At 43.5% G+C, this 27,028-nt stretch overlaps 2 protein-coding genes across 4 annotated transcripts in view; both read right to left on the reverse strand.

The window, feature by feature from the left end:
* Positions 1-4,988, reverse strand: part of GCNA (germ cell nuclear acidic peptidase) — a 49,967-nt gene extending 44,979 nt beyond the window's left edge. Inside the window, exons 1-2 of the mRNA XM_065411459.1 lie at positions 4,766-4,988; positions 1,049-1,103 (exon numbers count right to left, since the gene is read on the reverse strand). Coding sequence (XP_065267531.1) covers positions 1,049-1,103; positions 4,766-4,988 — 278 coding nt within the window. The remainder of the gene's footprint in view (positions 1-1,048; positions 1,104-4,765) is intronic.
* Positions 4,989-5,652: 664 nt separating this feature from the next.
* Positions 5,653-27,028, reverse strand: part of OGT (O-linked N-acetylglucosamine (GlcNAc) transferase) — a 65,866-nt gene continuing 44,490 nt past the window's right edge. For all 3 annotated transcript variants that reach the window (XM_065411116.1, XM_065411117.1, XM_065411114.1), the window contains 8 exons: positions 24,516-24,641; positions 20,724-20,894; positions 20,468-20,584; positions 20,217-20,384; positions 14,971-15,123; positions 10,726-10,978; positions 9,638-9,761; positions 5,653-7,929 (listed from right to left, as the gene is read on the reverse strand). In XM_065411116.1, the coding sequence (XP_065267188.1) occupies positions 7,755-7,929; positions 9,638-9,761; positions 10,726-10,978; positions 14,971-15,123; positions 20,217-20,384; positions 20,468-20,584; positions 20,724-20,894; positions 24,516-24,641 (1,287 nt within the window). In that variant the 3' untranslated portion in view covers positions 5,653-7,754. The remainder of the gene's footprint in view (positions 7,930-9,637; positions 9,762-10,725; positions 10,979-14,970; positions 15,124-20,216; positions 20,385-20,467; positions 20,585-20,723; positions 20,895-24,515; positions 24,642-27,028) is intronic.

Consider the following 27,028-nt stretch of genomic DNA (forward strand, 5'->3'; position numbering starts at 1 on the left):
ATATGAGTCAACAGTGAAACACTGTTGCAAAAAAACAAAAACAAAACAAAACCCCACACATCATTCTGGGCTGTATTAGCAGGACTGTTGTAAGTAAAACACAAGAAGTAATTCTTCTGCTCTACTCCATGCTGATTAGGGCTCAACATGAAGATTGTGTCCAGTTCTGGGTGCCACATTTCAGGAAAGATGTGGACAAATTGGAGAATGTCCAGAGAAGAGCAACAAAAATGATTAAAGGTCTAGAAAACATAACCTATGAGGGAAGATTGAAAAATTGGGTTTGTTTAGTCTGGAAAAGAGAAGACTGAGAGGGGACATGATAACAGTTTTCAAGTACATAAAAGGTTGTTACAAGGAGGAGGGAGAAAAATTGTTGTTCTTAACCTCTGAGAATACGACAAGAAGCAATGGGCTTAAATTGCAGCAAGGGAGGTTTAGGTTGGTCATTAGGAAAATCTTCCTAACTGTCAGGGTGGTTAAGCACTGGAATAATTTGCCTAGGGAGGTGGTGAAATCTCCATCATTGGAGATTTTTAAGAGCAGGCTAGACAAACATCTGTCAGGGATGGTCTAGATAATACTTAGTCCTGCCATGAGTGCAGGGGACTGGACTAGATGACCTCTCAAAGTCCATTACGGTCCTATGATTCTATGACATGGAGAGCGGCTCTCTCTCAAATAGGCAGCCTTTTACAGGTCAAAACCAACACCTTAAATCAGAGTATTTGGACTGAAATTCAGCCTGCTAGGTCTCATCTGTGCCCCAGTCTCTCACAAACATTGGATTTGGCATTCAAAGCCACTAGCTATTGTGTTCTGTATGTAAAAAAAAACCAAAAAACCAAAACACACATTCTCAGATTTAGGAAAAGGGATACAGAAGCTCTTCCAAACAGAAAAACAAGATCTTAAAGAAAAAATAAGAACAAGATAAAAATCTGTATAAAAGCAAGACAACTTTATCATCACATAGTAAAGACAATAAAATACAACTTTTGAACAGATGAGAGACCAGCCCTTTAATCTCTTATCAAAGTTTTCTCACCTGTCATCCTTCGTGCGCCAGCATTCTGCTGTCACTTTCTTTTTGGTCTTTATAACTGGAAACCGAAAACAGAACAGATCATCTTTCCAGATAGGATTGCACAAGGAGGGAAGCCTCAACAAGGTTAAAGTCAGGAGTTAATTATTTGTTTAACTGTAATGCCTAGTAGACCTAGTCATTAGGCAGGACCCCATCGTGCTAGGCACTGTACAAACACAGAACAAGGAAATCCCAGTTTAGAGAGGATATACTATCTAATCAGTCACTAATCTTCCACTCAGTAGCCACTTCCAATAGGATGGATTGATTTAAATCAAAGCAATTTAAATCAGCAAGCAAGAAACATTATTTAAATCAATTTTAATCTTGTTTTGCATTTGTACTTTTTAGTTATTTTCCTAAGGAAAGGTTGATTCTCATTAGTCGATTACCAATAAAATATGTCAATTTGCAGCTAAAAATAGCCTTAATACATCATTCTGTTTCACTCTGTAGTTGCTTAACACTTCTGCCTTTGCTACATCATGAACAATTTTACCATCTCCATCTAGAACACTGTTAGGATTCCTTTCCCTCCTGATATATTTAAACTCTTTAGCACAGTCAGCCATGGATTTTCCTCCCAATTTCTTTGGGTTCCCTTATCAAGTTTCTGCACTTCATAAATTCTCATTTATATTGATTGCTATCTACTGCACCTATTCCCCATTTGTAATATAGGTTTTTTAAGCACAGTGCTGGCAGTGCTAAGGTCAGTTTATAGAACCTAGAAGAAGGTTTTGTAGCTGAGGAAGACTGTTTAAGGGTCTGCATGAACCCCTGCCTGGTACCTCAGGCAGTTCAGCTGATTTCACCCAAAGAGATTCCCAACAGGAGAAAGGCCTGGAGTCTAAGGTGATATTCCCTAAGGGTTTACAGTGTGTAAGCCCAGTAATCATCATATCTGTCTGGGGGGTGCACTTCTCCCAGACTGCAGAGACGGTGGAATGGGCAACCTGAAAAAAAACCCAAACAAAACAAAATACCTTATCCCAGGGCAGCAGGCACACTGTTTGAAGCCTTTTTGTGTGGGGGGGAGGGGGAGGGTTTATTGGCTGGTACACACCAAAAAAGGGTAAGATTACCATAAGTCTATACTGGGGGGAAAAAATGGAAATAACTAGAACTAGATACACTAAAGAATTACTCTATGACAGAATCAGACAGCTCTGAATTTCCTTGAAGCTACAGTCTTTGGCAGATGACTTGAATTCCATGAGTGGAAATATGTAGATATTCCCCATAATGTGTGTTCTCTTCCCTTTATCTGTGTCACTTACTTAGGCCCTGATCCTGCAGACAGTTACATAACATCAGTATGCTACATAAGTGAGTAGTCACATTAAATTTGATTGGACTACTCATGTAGCAATACTAGGAACTTTGACTGCAAACTTCCAAAGTAGACTCCTGTCATTATTATGTCTGCAAAGTACATTGCACGTTTTGGTGGCTCTGTTTGAATAAAACAAATAAACTACACCTCTACCTCGATATAACGCTGTCCTCGGGAGCCAAAAAAATCTTAACGCGTTATAGGTGAAACCGCATTATATTGAACTTGCTTTGATTCACCGGAGTGCGCAGCCCCGCCCCCCTGGAGCACTGCTTTACCACATTATATCCGAATTCGTGTTATATCGGGTCGCGTCATATCGAGGTAGAGGTGTATTAAAAACTGTTAAGGATGCTCAACTGAATATTGCACCATACAGCCACAATAGTGCCAGTAAATCTTTAGTTAAGTCCTCAGCCATCCTTTGCAACCTATAACCATTCTATTAATTTCAGATTTTTATACTGTCCCATCACAGAGTATGAGAAGGTCTCATTTCGCTTAACCGTGATTTTGCCTCTACACATTACTTCACCCACCCCAAACATACTTCTACCCTCCACCTCCACTTAGTAAGTGCAACTTTTAACTGACTACATGAAGTAGATAGAAACTGATGTTTTCTAATTGTTCAGAATATTGAATTAGCATGGTGTTGCATTAGAAGGCACAGCTTTTTAGTAGATGTTAGTGTTGTGTTTGATAGAGGGAATTTAAGAGGAAATAATTTGTTGTAGTGTGTCTTTTAGGTTTGTAACATTGTTATTTAGGAGCTGCAAGTGCAGCAAGGTGTTTTGATGTACACAGTTGGAATGGAAATGTGCAGAGGTTGCCCTGATATAAAAGTCATTTTTCTACAGTACCTCTCCCACTACACTATTTAGAATAAAATGCCATACAGTAGAACCTCAGTGTTACAAACACCAGAGTTACAAACTGATCAGTCAACCACACACCTCATTTGGAACTGCAAGTATGCAATCAGGGAGCAGAGGAGACCCAAAAAAAAAAAAAAAAAAAAAAAGGCAAATACAGTATAGTGTTAAATGTAAACTACTAAAAAAAATTAAAGAAAAGCAGCACTTTACTGCATAGCAAAGTTTCATAGGCTATCTCCATATATTATTATTATTATTAATACTACTATCTCCTAGAACTGGAAGGGACCCTGAAAGGTCATCGAGTTCAGCCCCCTGCCTTCACTAGCAGGACCAAGTACTGATTTTGCCCCAGATTCCTAAGTGGCCCCCTCAAGGATTGAACTCACAACCCTGGGTTTAGCAGGCCAATGCTCAAACCACTGAGCTATCCCTCCCCCATTTAAGTCAATGTTTAGTTGTAAACATCTGAAAGAACTATAACACTTTATTCATAGTTACGAATAACCTCCATTCCCGAGATGTTCTTAACTTGGAGGTTCTTCTGTACTTGCATGACGTGTGCTTATTGTATGGCATAGGATATCAGTTATACAATTAAGACACATTGATCTTTTTTGGTGTGTATAATACAATTGCTTACTGTTAAGTTTGTCATTGGAAAATTGAATGTTAATAGTCATATAGATTTTTGTTTGGAAACATGAACTTTAAAAGGTATTCTACTTTTATATAGGTTTAAGTAAAGGCACCTAGACAGACCTCCCCAAAACCCTTAGAAAATGTGGCACCTTAAAGACTAACAGATTTATTTGGACATAAGCTTTCATGGGTAAAAAAAACCTCACTTCTTCAGATGAACGAAAGCTTATGCACAAATAAATCTGTTAGTCTTTAAGGTGCCACCGTACTCCTTGTTGTTTTTGTGGATACAGACTAACACGGCTACCCCCTGATACTTAGGAAATGTGTACACTGCTATGGCAAACTACAAATAAAACGTAGGTATGTTTTATTTTGCTTCTTTACAAAAAGGCCTAAAAAGTTTTACTGTGTATATGCATGTGTTTTAAACATGCCTTCAGATTTTCTCCTTCAGACATAATTTACATCACTACCTGACATACAGTTATCATGTACAGCTTCTAAAATCTTCCCTCAGTCCAACTCTCTAATTGAATCATTTATTGTGTACAGAGCTGGTGTTTGCTAGATAAATCCACACAACAAAATACGAACACTACAGCATTAATGGTTTGGACTCACAATCAATCCCAGATCTTCTCCCACCTTTCAGGCTGCCCTCTCCCATGTTCCAGCTGTCACTCATGAGTTTCCTCTCCAACACACACTCGTCCCTCCCACCCCAACACCGAATCTCTTGCCCTCACTTCCCTCACAACTGCATCAGCCCCTCGCAAATTGGCAGGGTATGGGAAACATTAATCCTGCAAATTCACCTACTTTGTCCAGTCCCGTGGGGGGGGTTCCTTGTCCCCAACCAGGTGTTGCCTTGTCTGTCATCCTCGGTGTCGGAGGACAAGAGCAGCAGTCTCTGTACAGAGGCCCCATCAGGACCAAGGTTGGAAACCGGAGGGATGCTGACCAAGGGTCTGGGGGCTCCCAGCTGAAAGGGGAAAACAACAGAGAATGACCTAGGCCTAAAGCGAGCCCAGCTGCTTCTCATGCCCGCACAGGGCCCGGCTCCGGCCCCCACTACTCCCTCAGGAGGGCCTGGCTCACGCCCGCGTCCCTGCCCTTCCCCCGCGATTTCCCGGTAGGGCCCGTCTCCGGCTCCCTCCCTCCCGCCCGCGTCCCTGTCCCTCCCCCTCCGACTCCCCAGCTTCCCCCCCAGCGGGCCCGGCTCGCGCCTCCCCCGCGCCGTTCCTCGACAGCTCTTCACCCCCACAATTCTCTCACCCGGACGCGCTGCCTGGGCCCGCGCGCCATCCTCGCGTGAAATCCGCCGCTGCTACGTTCAAACCTCCCGCCCGCCCCTCTTCAGTGCAGCGCCACGTCCGGGGCGGTACTTAACCCTGCCGGTCTGGTCGCGCATGCGCCTCGAACGCAGCGGCCCTCGCCCGCGCCCCGATGAGCCCAGTGGGCGCGGCTGCTGCGACCCCGACCCCGCGAGGAACCTGTCGCCAGCCCGGAGCCGGAACCGCCCCCCAGCGCCGGCTCCCGGGGACCGTGGCCGCCCTCCCCCAGCCACTGAGCGCGCGCCCAGCGCATCTTCCCGCGGGGAGACGCGCTCCCGCTGGCGCCAGAGATTATAACAAAAACACGTTGTTTGCAGTGATCTTTAGTTGTAATCATAAGATGTCTTTTTATTAGGCAGTTAGCTGGAAACAAAAGCCTGTTACAATAAGCAAAGCAGCAGTGAAAGCAGCAACGTCCCACGCCAGGAACAAAGCTCAACGGGCACCCCCAGCAAGTCTCACCTATGCAGAGCACGCCACCAGTGAAAGTTAAGTGATTTAGTTCAGCTTTGTTTCAGGGGTAGTAACTTGCAGCAGCAATTCTTAAGGTGCTACCATCTTTTCATTTTTACGGGTTTAAACTAGGTAGTTTCAATTGTCCAAAGCTATAAGGCTGGGCTTTTAAAGAGTAAAATTTATAAATGTGCACGCTGGTTATGGACAGGGGGTGTAGCCATGGTTGGCCTAGGCTGTCTTTTAGTGGAGCAACTTTCTGTTAGTGAAAGCGATAAGCTTACATAGCACTCCTCTTCATGGGGAACCAGAGTATCTACACAGCAACAAAACAGCCCCTAGTACAGGCTAGCCACAGGTTCTTCAGTACTATGTCAACATACCCTCTAACCTCAAAAGTTTCTCTCTCTCTCACCCCCAGAAGTTGGTCCAATAAAAGGTATTACCTCGCCCACCTTGTCATTTCTGCTTAGAAAATGACACGTAAGATTTCTTGTTCAGGTATTAGCAGGTGGTAAGAATCTACCAGCAAACTAAGGCATCCTACACTAAGCATTCAGCACCTAGGGTACATTCAAAAGCATCAACTGAAACAGATAAAAGGTGCATCAAAAGCAGCACTTTGAACACAGTTCTCTGTTGCTGCACTAGAAGACAAATTGTTACCTGTTACTGAATAGATGTGTGTAGCACACTTAGCAAGACTGACATTGATTAGTTTTAAACTGCAGTCCATGACCCTCTGCACAGATTTAAGAACAAAATTACTTACGGTAATTCATGCTTGTTCAATACAAAACTCAGCATCAGAGTTTACATACAGCCCATGGCCTCCAAGTTACCACATATCAGTGAGATGACACCCCCACATTAAGAAAAAAGCCTTTCTAGGTGGTCCTTAAATACTGCAATAATTAATTATATATATAACGGCCCACTTGAGAGCTTTTCAGAGTTGGAATACTTTTTTTTTAATAAACATTAATATACTTGATGCAGATGTTTAGTAGATGAAAATCTATACTTACCTGGGATTTCATTTCTGCTGAAATGAATAGAACTATTTAAAAGCCAAGCTATGGAAAGGAAGGTAAAAGGCCAGCAGCCCAGAACATTGTTTTGACAGCAGCACAGAAGGGGTAGTAAAGGCGAAACGCTGGTCAAATGGGTCAAACTGGGCAAACCAGAGCTTTATTTTTAAAAAAAGTCCTTGCTACAGTACCTAGGACTGTGCCTCTGTACATAATTAACAATCATTCCTGAAGGATTTGTATTTGGCACCAGTTTATTTCAAAACAGTTCAGGGGCATTAATTTTAAACCAATTTTGTTTTTCAACAGAATAGGAGCTGTCATCATGAAGCCAATTAGCTGAGATACAGGAGAATTTTTTTTTTTTTTTTTTTTAAACCAAGCACTGAGTTCTCATCTAAATCAACACAGTACAGAAAGTTCCAAAACAGAGGTCAAACATTAAAAGGCTGATATAGGCTCAAGTGGTTTATAAAACCTGTAAAAAGACTACACCAGCAAATATGCCCTTTCAATCTGCACAGTTAAGAAGTTAATGCAGGGAGCAACACTCACTAGTTGGAAATCATGTCATGGAAGAATCGCACATATACCAACAGGAACACCTGAAATCAAACATTAAAAAGCTCCAATTCCCAATCCACATAAGAGGAGAGAAATTCATAGGAAGATTGAATCAATCCATGAAATCACAATTGGATGGACAGTTCACACTTTCCCCATCAAGCACCAGGCCTTGCAAACATACAGTACATGTGCACAACTCAATCTTTTTCAAACTCCTTATGGAATAGAAAGTTCCCAATCTCTACAGCCTCTCCCTATTATGCACAAAGTATGTCTGTCTGTGCTCTTAAATCACCATCATGTATCACTTCAGTCACAGAGTACCAGGCAGATTAAGTAGAAATGCACTGTCTTTAGCTCCCATCTCCTTTGCAGAGGAGTTTGAGAGGCTCAATTCTGGGAGAGTTGTGTCGGCAGAGTCCTTCATGCAGATTCATTGGTCTCTATTGGCTTAACCATATGGTCTGGTTTGTTGCCAGCAGCGTAGTGATCCCACATCTGAAGGTAAAGCCGCTCCAGTTCCATTGTGTACTGTTTGGTGTTAAACAAAGGACTTGATATTCTCTGCTTCCAGACTTTACTACGAATTTTCTTCAGGCTACACAAAGAGAGTTAACAGCAAGCAGTCAGATGAGAAGTAGACACAGGAACAAACGGTTATTGTGATCTATTACCTCAACTAACCCAGAACTCTCAACACACCATTGCTTCAGCAAATCCCTTTATTGTCATCCCCCTACCCAAAATCCATGTTGTTGCTCCTTCGCCAATGTGGAACGGTTAACTTCACAGAAACTCAACTTTTTCATTAAAGGTGAAAATGCTATGGACATTTGTGTTAGTACTGCTACATGCTAATTAACCAGACCCACCAACCCTTTGATACAGCCCCATCGGATGGAATTTCCCCAACTGCAAGTGCCCCTTTATTTCAGTTTAGGTTTTTCTTTCTGAAAGGAAAGTGAAAATGCATTTTGTTTGTGTTTACTTTCTGCAGAAGGTTCAATATATCAGCATTCCTATCTCCTTCCCAGCAGCTGCACAAAGTAAACAGTAATCTCCAGACAGAAGGTTCTTTATTACTTTGTAGCTCCACAGGGAATCAGAAAAGGGGAAAACATGAAAAAATGACCATGTCTAATTTCAATAGATTTGGTCCATCCTTAACACTCAGGCCATTAACAATACACTACCAAGAGGCAGAGTGATCAGGAGCAGTGATTACAAGGTTAGGATTAAGGAAGGTCTGAGTTCTAATTCCAGCTCTGCCAATGTCTCAATGTGGTATCCTGCACATGATGCTCAAGCTCAGTCTCTATATCTGTAAAGTTACAATTACTTCATAAGGAATATGTTGAGGGTTCCTCAATCCTGGGAGGGCTAGTCAATGATTGTGTAGTAGTGATCTGAACATGTAAAGCGCCAAGTATTTTTAGGGAGGACAAGTGCATACTTTGGGCATTTCATGATACTCACCCATCTGAACATGCCACACCCCATTCTAGTATAGTTCCCTCCCACATCTGCCTTCCTAGCTCCTATTATGGCTATTTAAAGAGCTCAACCCTCCCTGAGAAGGCAGCCTGTCTCTCACACCCCGCCCACTATCTTCAGCATGGAGCCTTGGGTCTGTGCAAGAATCCCCCCCACACTTTGCCTCCAACCCTGGCCTCTGTTGAAGGCATATATTGCTCCCTTCTGCTCCTTCGCGGTATGAGAATACTAGATCCAACAGAGTAGTTTTTCACCCCAGATGGGACTTACATATATGGAGATATACCTATCTCACAGAACTGGAAGGGACCTTGAAAGGTCATGGACTCCAGTCCCCTGCCTTTACTAGCAGGACTAGTTTGTGCCCCAGATCCCTAAATGGCCCCCTCAAGGATTGAACCCACAATCTCTGGTTTAGAAAGCCAATGCCTTATCCATTAGGCCACTGGGGCCCTTCCCCCCAACAGAGTAGGGAGGAGGAGAGGAGGTAATTCCCTCAGAACACATTGCAGATATGAATTCTAGCCCAGTTCCTCATTCCAAAGAGCACAGACCTTACTTCCTCATCAGCAAAGCAGTTTAGTGGCTACTCCAAAACCCTGGAGGTCAGTCAGCTCCCAAGGTAACAAACAGCAGGTAACTTCATCAGTCAAAGTAAGTTCAATAAAAACGAAAGTAATGACATGCCTCACTGCTTAGAGCCGTTTATATTTATGTTTATTCCATTTTGCTTCCTAACACTCACTATTCCCCAATAATAGTGCCTTACTGTTCTAGATCTTCATTTCATCCTCCAAACTAGATGTACTTACTATTCTAGATCAGTTCCCAGTTTAACAGCAATATCTTCATATTCTTGTCTACTCTTAGCAATAAGTTCAAGACAACCAAGGCAAGTAAGCTGGGAGGCAGCAACCCGTGATGCAAGAGTTTCCCCTGTAAAAAGAGAAAAGAAAGTGATAACCAATACTCCTTCTTGATGCTTTACAATTTACTTTTTTTCTCCTGCCTGAGAAAACACATAAGGGGAGGTTGCTACATTGATTATCTGTTCTAGAAAGCCTGCCCACTAGCTAGAACTGGGATGCACTTAATTTCTTTACTATCTATGACAGAAGTGGGGAAACTACGGCCCGTGAGCTCCCGGCTGGGGAGGCTAGCCCCCGGCCCCTCCCCCGCAGCCAGCGCTCTGGGCGGCAGGGTTGCACGCTCCTGCCGAGCAGCGCGACAGCATGTCTGGCTTCGGCCGGGCGGCATGACTGCCAGACATGCTGCTCTGAGCGACATGGTAAGGGGGCGGGGGCTGGGGGGTTGGCTAAGGGGCGGGGGGGGTCCCAGGGGCAGTCAGGGGACAGGGAGCAGGATGCAGTTGAATGGGGCGGAGATTCTGGGGGGGCGGTCGTGGTTGGATAAGCATGAGAGTCCCGGTGGGCCTGTCATGGGGCAGGGGTGTGGATAGGGGTCAGAGCAGTCAGGGGACTGGGAGCAGGGGGGTTGAATAGGCATGGGGTCCCGGGGGGCCTGTCAAGGGGCAGGGGTGTGGATAGGAGTCAGAGCAGTCGGGGCTGGGAGCACGGGGATTGGATAAGGGGTGGGGTCCCGGGAGCGGTTAGGGGACAAGGAGCAGGGGGGGTTGGATGGGTGGGGAGTCTGAGGGGGGCGGGGGCCAGGCTGTTTGGGGAGGCACAGCCTTCACTACCCAGCCCTCCATACAGTTTTGCAACCCCAATGTACCCATCGGGCCAAAAAGTTTCCCCACCCCTGATCTATGAACTCTTCACACTAGATAGTTACATATACAAGATAAAAATAAAAACAAGAAGGATTGAAGGTCTATAACAATTACATTCAATATGAATTGTCACCATGTGGCTACAATCTTGTTTCCCTGAGACATTACCTGGCATAGTAACCATGGGAGTTCCAGCCCAGAGTACATCCATCCCAGTAGTGTGCCCATTACAAAGTGGAGTATCTAGACAAACATCAGCCAACTGGCCCCTCCGCACATGTTCCTCTTTGGGGGCAACAGGAGAGAAGATGATTCGGTTCTGGGGAAGGCCCATGTTCTGTGCATATTGTTGAATATTGGGTTCTCCTACAGCTGGGAAACGCAACAGCCACAATACGCTGTTTGGAACTCGCTTCAGAATCTACAACCAAACCAGGAAGAAAATAAAGGGTGAGTGTATAAAAAACAACATTCAGAAGCATCACCCTCCTGGATAGATCAGAACAAGCAAATAGTGGCAGGAAATAATAGAAATGTATGACTGGAAGGGACATAGATAGGTCATTTAATCCAGTCCTCTGCACTGAGGCAGGTCTAAGTACTATCTAGATTATCCCTGACAGGTGTTTGTTTAACCTGTTCCTAAAAGCCTCCAATAACTTAGATTCCACAACCTCCCTAGGTAATTTGTTCCGGTGCTTAAACTACCCTGATGGTTAGGAAGTCTTTCCTAACGTCTAACCTAAATCTCCCTTGCTGCAATTTAAGCCCATTGCTTCTTGTCCAGTCCTCAGTGGTTAAGGAGAACAATTTATCATGCTCCTCTTTATAACAACCTTTTATGTACTTGAAGACTTGGGTCCCCTCTCAGTATTATATTCTCCAGATTGAAAAGATTGGGTTTGTTTAATCTTGCTTTGTAGGTCATGTTTTCTAGACCTTTAATCTTTTTTGTTGCTCTCCCTCTTGACTTCTCTACATCTTTCCCCAACTGTGGTACCCAGAACTGCACACAGTACTCCAGCTGAGGCATTATCAATCAGTGCTGTCTTGTCTTGCTTACAACACTCCCGCTAATACATCCCAGAATGACATTTGCTTGTTTTGAGTCAACAATGTAATACTGTTGCAAAACAAGCAAACAACATTGTGGGATCTATTAGCAGGAGTGCTGTAAGCAAGACAGAAGATGTAATTCTTCCACTCTACTCAGCACTGATTGATAAGGCCTTAGCTGGAGTAGTGTGTGCAGTTCTTTCCCCAACTGTGGTTATTAGAGGTGGACAAACTAGAGCAGCGGTTCTCAAACTGTGGGCTGGGAACCCAAAATGGGTGGCAACCCCATTTCAATGGGGTGTCCTGGGTTGGCAACAGACTTGCTGGGGACAGGGGTTGAAGCCGAAGCCCAAGGGATTCACGCTCCTCCTTCCGCACCCCCATCCTCCGTTGGCAGGTCTTGGGCCTCGGCTCAGGCTTCAGTCCCCGCTCCCAGGTCATATAGTAATTTTTGTTGTTAGAAGGAGGTCGTAGTGTAATGAATTTTGAGAACTGCAGAACTAGAGGAAGTCGAGAGAGAACAACAAAAAAGGACTAACGGTCTAGAAAACGTGACCTACAAGGAAAGGCTGAAAAAGCTGGATTTGTGAAATGCCTCACTTTCAAAGTGAAAGTGAAAGTCAGTCACACAATACGTCAAACAGTAAGTGCTAGCTCAGGGGTCGGCAACCTACGGCACGCGTGCCAAATACGGCACGCGAGCCGATTCTGAGTGGCACGCTGCTGCCCACTGAGAGGAGGAGGAGGAGGGGCGGAGGGGCCGGAATGCACCACGCTGTGGGAAGAAACGGGGGAGGGGGAAGCTTGGCTGCCGCAGGATCAAGCTTCTGCCTCCTGCCCCCGCAGGGGAGAGCGGTGGGGAGGGGGTCCCGGCCCCCCACCCCACTCATCCCCCCTGCCCACCGCTCTCCCCTGCGGGGGCAGGAGGCAGAAGCTTGGTCCTGCGGCAGCCAAGCTTCCCTCCTCCCCCGCTTCTTTGCACAACGTGGTGCATTCCGGCCCCTCCTCCTCCCCCCAGAGGAGCAGAGCCGAGCGGCAGCGTGCTCGCTGCTCGGTAGAGCAGGCAGAGAGAGGTAGGGACGGGCCTGGGGGAAGGGGGTGGAACAGGTCATATCCCTCCCAGCCCCCTGCCATGAGCCGCTCAGGGCAGGGGGCTGGGAGCACCCCAGCCTTCTGCCCTGCACCCCCCACCCCTCTGCCCTGAACCCCCCCACCCAGCCTTGTGCCCTGCACCTCCACACACACCCCAGCCCTCTGCCCTGACCTCGAGTCCCCCCCAACACCCAGCCCTCTGCCCTGAACCCCCCCACACACCCAGCCTTGTGCCCTGCACGTCCACACACCCCAGCCCTCTGCCCTGACCTCGAGTCCCCCCCAACACCCAGCCCTCTGCCCTGAACCCCCCACCCAGCGGGCTGAGCAGGCTGGCGGCGTAAGATCAGCATTTTAATTTAATTTTAAATGAAGCTTCTTAAACATTTTGAAAACCTTGTTTACTTAACATACAACAATAGTTTAGTTATATAATATACACTTAGAGAGAGACCCCTTCTAAAAAAACGTTAAAATGTATTACCGGCACGCGAAACCTTAAATTAAAGTGAATAAATGAAGACTCGGCACACCACTTCTGAAAGGTTGCCTACCCCTGTGCTAGCTTCTGGGATATGACCTGAAGAGCAGAGTGGATACAGCATGCACCTCTCATTTTGCTTTTGTACCACAGTTTAGGTGAAAGTCATGTTTGCCAGTTAATTTTAATAAGACAAACAGCAGCACAAAGGGGTGTGTACCCACAGCAGATGAAATGACGAGGTGAATTTAGCACTATAGGAGCACTATACAGTAGTGCATAAGAACGGCCATACTGGGTCAGACCAAAGGTCCATCTAGCCCAGTATTGTGTCTTCCGACAGTGGCCAATCCCAGGTTCCCCAGAAGGAATGAACAGAACAGGTAATCAAGTGATCCATCCCCAGTCGCCCATTCCCAGCTTCTGGCAAACAGAGGCTAGGGACCCATCTCTGCCCATCCTGGCTAATAGCCATTGATGGACCTATCCTCCATGAACTTACCTAATTCATTTTTGAACCCTGTTATAGTCTTGGCCTTCACAACGTCCTCTGGCAAGGAGATCCACAGGTTCACTGTGCGTTGTGTGAAAAAATACTTCCTTGTGTTTGTTTTAAACCTGCTGCCTATTAACTTCATTTGGTGAGCCATAGTTCTTGTGTTATGAGGAGTAAATAAACTTCCTTATTGACTTTCTCCACATCAGTCATGATTTTATAGACCACTATCATATCCCCCCCTTAGTCATCTCTTTTCCAAGCTGAAAAGTCCCAGTCTTATTAATCTCTCCTCATACGGCTGTTCCATGCCCCTAATAATTTTTGTTGCTCTTTTCTGAACCTTTTCCAATTCCAATATATATTTTTTGAGAATGGGCGACCACATCTGCATACAGTATTCAAGATGTGGGTGTACCATGGATTTATATAGAGGCAATATGATATTTTCTGTCTTATTATCTATCCTTTAATGATTCCCAACATTGTTTGCTTTTTTGACTGCCGCTACACATTGAGTGGATGTTTTCAGAGAACTATCCAAAATGACTCCAAGATCTCTTTCTTGACTAGTAACAGCTAATTTAGATCCCATCATTTTATACGTATAGCTGGGACTGTGTTTTCAATGTGCATTACTTTGCATTTATCAACAGTGCAAAGCTTCCTTACAGTGCCTCATCAGTATGCCTCAACATAAGAACAGCTATACTAGGTAGGACCAAGGGTCCATCTCGCCCAGTATCCTGTCTTCCAACAGTGGCCAATCCTAGGTGCGTCAGAGGGAATGAACAGAACAGATAATCATCAAGTGATCCATTCCCTGTCACTCTGACCTGAAGTGAGATGTTCAGCCTCTGTACCCATCTAATGAGTGACTTGTCAGGGAAGAGCACAGATAATGGTGGAAATAAGTGCCAGTTGTAGTGGTGTAAATTGGACAGGACTAAACAGCTTATTACACATGGACTATGAAAAAGCTGTCAGAAGGGTAACAATTTTCACTCAACTCCCAACTCGGATCCGATTTATAATGAGACCCAAAGAAATTCCAAATCCCATTATTATCCAATCCCTTATTCCGGAGAGTATTGTAAGGATTCAAAAAGGTCCATGCCAAATAAATATTCTCAACAAACCAGGCAAGGAAACTGAAGTCTTTCCCTGACCTGAATAGGGGCAATTTAAGTTAAAGATCTGTTGCTCATTTTAAAACCATTCCTGTAAACAAGACAGCAGTCAAATTATGGAGATCTGATCTGAGACAGTAGCAAACATAACTACTCACGTTAGCCCACATTTGTAAAGTGGAAGGGTCAATCTTATATAGCTGGTTAAAGTTACAGTACACAACAGCATCCTCTGGTAACCCATACTGAGAGCGGGTGGTAACAATGATGGTACGTGGAACCTCTTCTCCAGTTGCTGCCTTGTTGTTAATCTAGGAAGAATATAAGAAAGTTCAACTATACAGCTAATTTAGAGCACTGAAACTCAGACCACAGGGTACCTAATGAAATAATCCAGTAAAGTGTTTAATAGCATGAATACTTACCTGAAGAGCTGATTCAAGTTATGTCAAATATGAGGAAAAGGAAGGTTACTCACTCGTAACCAAAATACTTTGAGAGGATAGCTGCACGTTCACACACTTGGAATGTATTCATGGTGCAACTTGGATTAGTGGAACCTTCTAGGAACAAAACCTACTGGAGCACTTGCACACTTCCTGCCCTTCCCCTCGCAGCTCTAAACATCTGGTGGACAAAGCTATAAAGGAGGCATGGCATGCTGACTGTCTCAGTTTCTTCTACCACCGCCTCCTCCTACCGTCTCAAGTTGAAAGTACGACTGAGGAAGAAGGAAAGTGCACAGAGGTCATCTCAAAAGAATGTTAATTATAGGTGAGTATATTTCATTTCTTCATGTGGCCTCAGCACATTCCCACGCTCATGTGTTTGACAAGTAGTACTCCTACCTCCATACACTGGGATAAAGAGGTTCAGTTAAATAGAAAAGGTAATACTGCCTGAAATTGTGCATCTGCTTTAGATGGCACAAACTAATATATTTTGTGAAAATATGAAGAGAGCATTAAGTGGCAGCTCTATGAATTAGATATATTGCCATATTAATAGAGGACGCTTCCATGGCCTCATTTAGTCAAGTCCAATTGGAACACTTCTGGGTGAAGAACAGGTATGTTCATAACACTCTTCAATACAGTAGTCCTACTTTTAAGAGTTCATAAAATTGTAGTATATCTTCTGGAAGGAAGGAGTATGATGAATTCACATTGCTATCTTGCAAAGTTTGAACATTCAGATCCAGAGTGGAAGGATGGTCCAGCAGTTAGAGCACTAGCCTCAGACTTGGGAGACCTAAGTTCAATTCCTTGCTCTGTTAAAGACTTCCTGTGTGACCTGGGCAAGCCACTTAGCTCCTCTTTACCCCAGAGGGGGATGTAAGAATAACTACATTAAAGACTGAAGAGCTAAGATACTACAGTGATTGGGGCCATATAAAAAACAAAAGAGGGAGACAGACAGCATCTATATCTGGACAGCTGACAAGTAAAGGAGACTGTTCCCTCAGCAGTGGACACAGTAGCTGATCCAGACAAGAGACTTCTGATGGTTCCCTTTGTGGCTGCCTTTCTTCAGCCCTTTTAAATACAGGGTAATACCTTAGAGAAGGCTAATATGACCTCATGCCATATTAGGAAGGTGGTCTTGCAGTCTGAAATGTTGGAACATAGAGTGTTGATTACACACTCTAGCTCCCCTGATCCAAGAAAAGATGTCATACCATGAGTGGTTAGATTCTGTATAAGTGTGGATTTGAGGAGTTTTCTATGAGTCATAACAATGACTTAATTATATGAAAAGCCAAATTCATAGTCTAACATCCTACATCATAAAGACCATAGAATTTCCCCCAAAATAATTCCTTCTGAACTAGAGCATCTCTTTAAAAAAAAATCCTATCTTGATTTTAAAACAGTTCCACTGGATAATTACCCTTACTGTTAAAAATTTACACATTATTTTCCAGTCTGAATTTGTCTATCTTCAACTTCCAGACATTGGATCTTGCTATACATTTGTCAGTTAGACTGAAGAATCCATGATCAAATATTTGTTCCCCACATAGATACTAAAAGACTCATCATGTTGCCCCTTAACCTTTTCTTTGTTGATATAAGTAGACTGAGCTCCTTGCGTCTTTCACTATAAAGGCATATTTTCCAAGCTTTAATTATTCTCATGGTTCTTCTCTGAACCCTCGCTAATTTATCAACATCCACAATTCAAGGAGGATACCGGAACTGGATGCAGTATTCCAGCAGTGCTCACACCGGTGCCAAATACACATTAGCTGTTTTGGCCACACTGTTACTCAGCTGTTTATCCACCTTAACCCCCCAATCTTTTTCAGTCACTGCTTCCTAGGATAGAGTCCTTCATCCTGTAAGAATTGCCTACACTCTGTTCCTAGATGTGTACATTTAGCCATATTAAAACATGTTTACTTGCACATAGCTTACCAAGCAATCCAGATCACTCCGCATCAGTGGCCCATCATTTTTATTATTTACCACTCCAATCTGTGTCATCTGTAAGCTATCAGTTATGATTTTATGTTCTCTTCCAGGTCATTGATGAAAGTTTAAACAGCACAGGTCCAAGACTGGATCCCCGCAGGACCATTTTACAAAAGCAGCTGCTCGATGATGATCCCCAATTTACAATTACATTAAGAGCTATCAGTTAACCAGCTTTTAATCCATTTAATATATGCCATGTTAATTTTGTATTGTTCTAAATTCTTTAACTTCTGTAAGGCATTTGACATTTTGATTAAGTATATTGTATCAACATCTTTTTCAAGATTAATATAATCTAAGTTAAAAAAAATGATAGATTCTGTCAAACTATTTTCCATAAACCCATGTTGAATGGTATTAATTATATTACCCTCCTTTAATTCTTGATTATTGCTCTTTATAAATATATCAGAGGGATAAATATCAGGGAGGGAGAGGAATTATCTAAGCTTAGTACCAATGTGGACACAAGAACAAATGGATATAAACTGGACATTAGGAAGTTTAGACTTGAAATTAGACGAAGGTTTCTAACCATTAGAGGAGTGAAGTTCTGGAACAGTCTTCCAAAGGGAGTAGTGGGAGCAAAAGACATATCTGGCTTCAAGACTAAGCTTGATAAGTTTATGGAGGGGATGGTATGATGGGATAGCCTAATTTTGGCAATTAATTGATCTTTGATTATTAGCAGGTAAATATGCCCAATGGTCTGTGATGGGATGTTAGATGGGGTGGGATCTGAGTTACTACAGAGAATTCTTTCCTGGGTGCTGGCTGATGAGTCTTGCCCACATGCTCAGGGTTTAACTGATCGCCATATTTGGGGTCGGGAAGGAATTTTCCTCCAGGGCAGATTGGCAGAGGCCCTGGAGGTTTTTCGCCTTCCTCTGCAGCGTGGGGCACGGGTCTCTTGCTGGAGGATTCTCTGCACCTTGAGGTCTTTAAACCACGATTTGAGAACTTCAGTAACTCAGGCATAGGTTAGGGGTTTGTCACAGGAGTGGGTGGGTGAGATTCTGTGGCCTGCGTTGTGTAGGAGGTCAGACTAGATGATCATAATGGTCCCATCTGACCTTAAAGTCTAAGTCCCATATCAGCCACTCCATTATCTTGTCTGGGATTAATGTCAGACTGACAGGGTTGTAACTACCTGGGTTATCCACTTTACCCTTTTTAAATATCAGCACAAACTTGGCTTCCTTCCAGTCTTTTAGAATTTCTCCAGTGTTCCACCACTTTACGGGGAGGGGGGGGGGAGGGGGGGGAAGAGAGAGAGAGAGAGGGGAGGAGGAAAGAGGGTGGTGGTGGTGAGGAAATCAACATTATGGTCCAGCAAGCTCTTCAGCCAGCAATTTTTAAACTCTTGGATGCAAGTTATCCAGACCAGCTGATTTTAAAGCATGTTTGGTTGGATCTAATCTTTATATATCACAGTGACAAGGACCTTAGGTTTTGTTCCAGGCACACAGACAAATGCCTGAAATGGGACATTACTGGGCTTTTTAATCCCATCAGGGGTCTAAGCTGAGGCTGTTCTTCAAGTACTGGCTTATCACAGTGTTTTGGAACCAGAAGGTTTAGCCACTAATGCTTCCTGCAATGACATTGCTTGGAGAAGATTCTGATGCTCATTTCTGGCCCAGAGTGAGAAGGTGCTGCATATGGAACAATGAGAAGGCAAATGACCTTCCTCAAAGGAAGCCAAACAATGCACATATGCATTTGTATTAGGAAAAGCAGCAGAGCAAGAGGCATATCTCTTGAACCATGGTTTCTCCATCTATGGTTCCAATATGTGTCAGAACTAATGACATTTGCCAGGGTCTTTTGTTAAAAAAACAAGAAAATAACTAAGCAAAATAAGGCACCACTGACCCCAGGAATGATGCATTTGTGCAAATGTGGGTCCAAGGACCCAGCTAGGTTACTGATCCATCTGTTACCAGGGTTAGAAGGAACTGAGGTGGACAATGTGCCACAACCCCTTTCATAGTCCCACTCTTCAAATGTTCTGCTCCTTCCCTTATGGCTCTGAAGGCACGAGCATGTTCCACTAGACATTGCTATTAGAAGGTTCTATCAGTCCAAGCTACACCACCACCATATCCCAAGTGTGGGAATGTGCAGAGGCCACTTAAAATTAAAAATTTTAAATACACTATCTTGCAATCTCTTGTAGCTCCTCCAGTTTCTTATCTGTTTTAGATAGTAAATTCCTTGGGGCAAGGACCATATGTACATTGGTCTTGTACAGCAATAAGCACAGGATCAGCACTTAAAAGAACCAGCTTTAATAAGACATGGTCATGCATAGTGAAGACTGATTAGAGGGCCATAAACAAAGAAGAAAATTATGTATCGAGTTAAGGTTTATCTAGTGGGGTGCTTCAATTAATTACATCCAGTCATATTACATCTTTAATCACTTGGAAGACTTAAGAAAATTCACACATGATGGTAATTCGGAAGTGTTCTGAAGACATAATGGAACCCAGAGACTTTAGAAACATGGGCAGAAAAACATTACATCTGAAAAAATGTAAATTAAGACAGCTGTATGGCAATGCCTAAAGCAGTTTAAGTGGGAAGATTGAGAGGGTAATTAGATATGAGCTTGCAGTGTGATCTGGCAATAAGAAGAACTAATGCAATTTAGGACTGCATATGGAGAGGCATAACATGTAAGTTGTCCAGCTACACAGCACTGGCATGATCAGACCCAGAAATCTGCATTCTGTTTGTCCCATTTTTCACAATAGGTAGCTAAAATGAAGAAAATTCAAAGAGTAACAAAATCACTTAAACTCAAGGGATTAATTTGTATTATGAGAAAAAAAATAAAACATTGATTCAAGATGGAGGAAAGAGAAATTACAAGGGAATAAAGAGGGAGGAGAAAAACAGTTTTCTGTCCTACTTTGCCTCACCTGTGTAGTTGCTAGTCCATTGCTAATGTTGAATCCATTGATTGTTATCTGAATTTGTCCACGATTAATCATCTCAATCACGGCTTCTGCAATTGTATTCATAGGAATGACTGGCATACTGAGGGCAGCATTGCTGTCTGCATTGTCTCCACTATCAGGGCACTTCATCTAAGAAATCATGCAAGATTAATCAGTGAGAAAATGCTGCGTTCAGTCTACTAAGGCAGAGTGCACAGAAGTGGAGTTCTCACCTTAACAATTTTGACATCAGGGAGGCTGTCAAGAAATGCCTTCAAATCAATGCCATTCAAAACAATCCTGTTATCATAAATATGGCCATTGGACTTGAAATCAATGACTGCTTTTTTCTGTGGATCAAGAAAAACAAGTTTCAATTTACAACATTCCATTGCCAAATTACTGTACTGAATGTAAGTTCCCAGAGAAGTGCTAGTCCCCACTAGACAATCATTACTATCAGCTTTCCTTTCCATCACTCTCTCTTACCTTCAGGTGGGGAAACATATTAGCATGGTCTCCAATAAAGAAAGTGTTTGGCATGTAAGCCAGTTTCTCAGAATATTGCTCTGCCACATCAACTGGGGAAGTTTCTTGATCTGTGATGATATAATCCATGAACAGTGCCCCACTGGTTCCAGGGTATCCCAGCCACATAGCCTACAAGCCAAGCCAAAAAGCAACAGATTTTAATCTCAAGTATGGACAAACCACATGTGCAACTGTATAACCTGCTCTGATTCAGCATCTCTCTACCAAGGTTCTCAAGGATTCTCAAATGGCTGACGCCCGACAAAATGAGAGAATTATCGCCAATCATCGGAATAATGAACAAGTAAACAAAACAAGTAAACATAGTGACAACTATGACCAGAAATCTATCAAGCACACAGGGCCAGCTATACACAGTTATAAAGTTGGGTATTAACCAGTCACCTCAGTTTCTTTCACCTGTTTGGAGACTGCTGTGGCCTGGAATTAAGTTTCTCTGCCCCTTGTCGCAATTTAAGGTAATTCTCCATACTGCTCATGTGATTTATGAACCTAAGTCTCATTGAAAGTCAAAAGGACATAAGGTGCTTTAAAATTTTTTACCCTTAGTCTCTTCCTCTTTTGATTAGTGTACTATACGACAGGATAGGTTGGATTTGTCCCACTGCATTCAGCAGGGTGTTAAAAACAGACATTTCATCCACACAGGCAGGGCCAGGAAGCCACTGGTTCCTGCTCTGGAGATATGTGGGGGTGGGGTAGGTTGGGAGAAGGAGTCTATAACGGAAGGGGAATAGCCAAGAGCAGAGAGTTAGGAGATGATGCTTTTTTGCTGTGTGAGGAAAGGCTCGAGCCACTTCTGCTTTCTCCAGAGGGGAGGGGAAATAAGGAGCAGATTGCCCCAGGTAGAGAAGAGGAGCTAGGCGCACAGGGTTTCCTTAACATCCAAGAGGGATGCAGCCCCAAAAGGATCCCTGCAAAGAGGAAAGGGTTCACAACCACTACTAGTTAAATGGAGGTGAGATGGTAAGTGTGCATGAGCCCAAAATTAAATGGAAACCCAAAAATCATTTTACTTCTTTGGATTGGTCGGCTCTTTTGAAAGACAGTTTTCACATACAGCTGAAACAGTACAGCAGCGCAGAACCCGCAAGTCCAAAACGTCTAACAAACCAGCATTTGCACTGCTTCAAGAACCTCACAGAAGGACATTCTTCAAGGTGGTGTTTGGCTTACACTATCCTTTTCTCAGACCAACAAATTGAAACGTCTACCCCTGATGACTCAACTGATTAAGATCTGCTTTATAGGATACAAGGCGTCAGACACCCAAGTCAGCATCTAGTAAATAAGACTACTCCCATTGTTTTGCAGAAGCATTTCTGCAACCAGTACACTTACACACACTTATGCTCAGATGAGTAACAAAAATCTAGGTCTTCCTTCCCTACTGGCAAAAGGCAGATTGTTGTTCTTACTCTTGGAGATGTACAGATGCCATGGTGATGGGCACCAATCTGAGAACCTATCTATCCCACTTAGCAAGGCTCTGAAATGGATGGGTAAGAGGGGCAGCTCTCTTCTTTCGCACATCAACTGGTATCAAAAGGTCAGAGAAGACATTAGGACCACAGATTTGATTATGCATCAGAGCAAGTCACTACTGAGGTGACTGACCACAAGAATTCCTCGGTATGGCATTCCACAATACCACTGAACATGTTCCTGATTTGTGGTGCCTCTTTGCTACCAGTGTATTTCATTTATTTTTATTTTAACCTACAGAAAGACTAGATGAAACACGGATTTAAAATCCCGAGGAAACCAAGATTAATCCATCACCACCAGCACGCTCACTAGCTAGCTCAGGAGCAATCAGGAGCTGCTCAACTATCTGTAGCAAAAAATAGAAATTAAAGCATTAATGAGTAGGGCCCTACAAATTCACGGACATGAAAAACGAGTCACGGACCGTGAATTCTGGTTTCCTTCCGTGAAATCTGGTCTTGTGTGCTTTTACCCTATACTATACAGATTTCAGCGTTTCTCAAATTGGGGTCCTGACCCAAAAGTGAGTTGTAAGGGGGTCGCAAAGTTATTTTAGGGAGGTCATGGTATTGCCACCCTTACTTCTGCGCTGCCTTCAGAGTGGGGCGGCTGTTGGCTGGGCACCCAGCTCTGAAGGCAGTGCCCCACTAGCAGCAGTGCAAAAGTAAGGGAGGCAATACCATACCATGCCATCCTTACTTCTGTGCTGCTGCTTGTGACACCTCTCCAGCTGCCCAGATCTGAAGGCAGCGCTGCTGCCAGCAGCAGCATAGAAGTAAGGATAGCAGTACCGCAACCCCCCCTTCAATAACCTTGTGACACCCCCCCCCCCCGCAAAAAACCCTCCTTTTTGGGTCAGGACCCCTACAATTACAACACTGAGAAATTTTAGATTTAAATATATTTGTGCTCTGAGGAACCCTGTCTCCTTATCTATACTAAGAGATTTTAGCACACCTAAGGCAAGGTAAAATAATCACAAACCTGACAGCTCTCTCTTGCTACTTACATTTTTCCAGTATTTTTTCAGAAAAACTTTGGAAACGGCAGTTCTATGTTGGCCACGGAAAGCCTCCAAGTGCAGAATGAGTTCAAATAACTCAATCAATCCAGTGTGCATTTTAAACCAAGGACACTATTATCCAACAATACAGCATCAATGAAGGATGGAAAGATGGCCTAGCACATAGGATACTGGACTCACACTTGAGACCATAGTTCAATTCCCAGTTCCACAACAACATCCTGATGTGCCCTGCCCTGTCTCTCCATTCCTTATCTATAAAATGAAATATCCCTGCCCACCAGGAGTATTGTGAGGATAAAATCCATTAACGATGAGAGGCATCAGGATATTACAGTAATGCAGATCCTGCAAGTATCCACATATTGATAACAGTAAACTGCTCTAACATTTTTGTATGGCAGAATAAAATAAATTTGCTTTATAGAATTTTATAACATGGCTTGAGATCACTGTAACTTAAAATGTAGCTCATCTACAACAGATTAAAGGTGTATCTAACAGTTTCAGCTCACCTATATATTTAAAACGTCACCACCTTGGGTATTTCCATCATCCAGGGTTTCCTCTTAGTAGCATTAATCTTCCACTATGTGTTGGTATTGAGTTATTTTAATTTGAACATGGCATGTTCGCATATATGCACTGTATGGACACTGGTGTCAGTATACCACAGCATGTTCAAACCGCACCTAGTTCAGCAGTATTTACAGCATTATCTGATGCTATGTTACCAAAAAATACTGTGCTTATGCAATCATGTACTCAACCTGTACAGAATTATTCTTCTTCATGGAAATAAATTCCCTAGAGGCAGCTCTGGTTTCTCCTAGTCGTATCCTTCCTGCAAAGATTCAAAGCTGAGGCCTCGTTCCAAACAGCATGACTGACCACACTGCTTACGATATCTGCTCTCATCAGAACGAGAAGCTAGCATGCTCAGGAACCATGAAGCTATGTTTACTCTTTCCTTTGGAATATTATTCAACATATAAATATTGGAAAAAGGGAGCTAATTGTATATAAACCAATTATTTTATTCATACACTACTCCTTACAGAGCAATGCTTACTTTCTTCCTGTCCAATATGGATCAGCATGCCACTTCCACAGCACTCCCAACTTAAAAGGGAAGAGAGAAACCAGCCTGTTCTATGACAATTGAGCATTGATCTTACATCAGACAGAGCTCTCCAAACACTGTTTAATTCCTTTACCTGGATAGGTGCTGGTCTGAGAGCAAACAGCTCATTACGGGCTCCCTTAGTGTAGCCATTCATGTTAATGAGGATGTGTATCCCATCCTGGTGAATGCGATCTGCTGCCTTTCCATTACATGGTATCTAAAATACAAGAATCAAGAGCAAACATTAATTATTCTTACTTTATCACTGAAAGGCCAAAAGCAAGATTAGAGGTCAGCACACCAACAAGTTTAAAATATAGAAAAACTTTAAAACAGCACTATATAGTTCAGATTAAATTTACAGCTAGCTCAAGTTTCCCATATCCACCTCCCCCAAATAAAGATGCTATGACTGACAACAGTCACTCATTTAACCCTGAAAAAATACTCAGAAGGCAAGCTTGTCCAAGTTCATTCAGACATTTGGTATGATAGCAGGACCAGAGAGCTAGAGGCAGTCACTTACAGCCCTAATGATTTCACAATTTTGAGGAAAGGAAGGAGAGAGCAGCAGAATAAGGTCAACGGACATCAAAAAAGCAGACTAAAACTCAGAATTGGTAGATAAGGGCCTGTGGGAAGAAAATCTAAGGGATAAAGGCATTCAGGAGAGCTGGCAGTTGCTCAAGGAGATAGTATTAAAGGCATAACAGCAAGCTATCCTGATGAAAAGGAAAGACAGGAAGAACAGTAAGAGGTGAATATGGCTCCATCAGGAGCTCTTTAATTACCCCAAAATCAAACAGGAATCCTACAAAAACTGGAATCATGGACAAATTGCTACGGCATACAAAAGAATATCACAAGCATGAAAGGACAAAACCAGAAAGGCTAAGGCACAAAATGAGTTATACCTAACAAGGGACAAAAGGCAATAAAAAGAGGCACTTTAAATATATTCAGAGCAAGAGAGACAAAGGGAAACTGTAGGTCCTCTACTTAGAGAGAAAGGAGAGCTAATAACGGATGATATCAAGACGACTGAGGTATTTAAATGCCTATTTTGCTTCAGTCTTCACTAAAAAGTGAAATGGTGACCAGACACTCAACAAAATATTATCAAGGGGGAAGGAATGCAAGCCAAAATAGGGGAAGAACAGGTTAAAGAATATTTAGGTAAGTTAAATATAAGTCAGCAGGGCCTGAGGAAATTCATCCTAGATACTTAAGGAGCTAGCTGAAGCAGTCTCAAAACTAACAGCAATTATCTTTGAGAACTCAGAGGACAGATGAGGTCCCAGAGGACTGGAGACAGGCAAAACAGTACTTATCTTTAAAAAGGCGCACAAAGAGGACCCGGGGAATTAAAGATCAGTTAGGGCATGGAGGATTACACTGTCCGAGAACCTGGAGATGGACAGGGAGGACAGGAGAGCATACAGGGAACAAGAATGTGCTGCGCAGGAAGAGATGCTGGGGATTATGAAGGAGCAATCAGACATGTTGAGGAGTCTGGTTGAGGTTCAAGAAAGGCAGCTGGATGCTAGAGTAACTGCAGCCTATGCTGAACCTGCTGTCATCGTTGCCCAGTTCTACAACCTCTTCCCCCAAACCTCTTATAAGGCTGGGGTGGGGGGGGGTTTCAGTATCCCTTGCACTCAACACCAGAGGAGGGTAAAAGGACCAGAGGACACCCGTTTCCACACCTTTGATTGTTATTGCAGTGCATCTATAAGTAAGCTTTTCTTGTTTTTCTCCCCGTCCCCCAGTGTTCGCCCTTTTGCCCCAGGTTATCTTACTTTTCTTTGCTGTCTCTGTGTGTTTGTGTGCATAATAAAACTTAAATGGATTGAGGAGAAAAGGCTCTTTATTCATTCAACACACGGTGGTTGGTGGGGGTGGAGTTTACAGGGAAGAAAATGCAATGGAGGGGACAGTTTGGTAAGGAGCAACACAGATAAGCGTCACACTATATGGAGATATACCTATCTTATAGAACTGGAAGGGACCTTGAAAGGTCATCGAGTCCAGCCCCCTGCCTTCACTAGCAGGACCAAGTACTGATTTTGCCCTAGATCCCTAAATGGCCCCCTCAAGGATTGAACTCACAACCCTAGGTTTAGCAGGCCAATGCTCAAACCACTGAGCTATCCCTCCCCCCTACTGTGACTCATTGCTGAAACTGGTTTTCAAAGCCTCATGGAGACACAGAGTCCCTTTTTTGGCCCTGGTGTCTGGCTGATCAAAATTGGCTGCCAGGCGATCTGCCTCAACCCCCCACCCCAGCAGAAATTTTTCTCCCTGTTTCACAGATATTATGAAGCACACAGCAGGCAGCAATAACAATGGGGATATTGCTTTCACGAAGGTCTAACCTAGTAAGCAAACAATGCCAGCAAACTTTTAAATGTCCAAAGGCACATTCCACCACCGTTCTGCACCTGCTCAGCCTATGGTTGAGCTGGTCCTTACTGCTGTCCAGGCTGCCTGTGTACGGCTTCATGAGCCATGGGAACAAGGGGTAGGCTGGGTCTCCCAGGATCACGATTGGCATTTCAACATCACCAATGGCTATTTTGCAGTCTGGAAAGAAAGTCCCTGCTT

This window comes from Emys orbicularis, chromosome 9 (assembly GCF_028017835.1).
Source record: "Emys orbicularis isolate rEmyOrb1 chromosome 9, rEmyOrb1.hap1, whole genome shotgun sequence".
Taxonomy (NCBI): Eukaryota; Metazoa; Chordata; order Testudines; family Emydidae; genus Emys; species Emys orbicularis.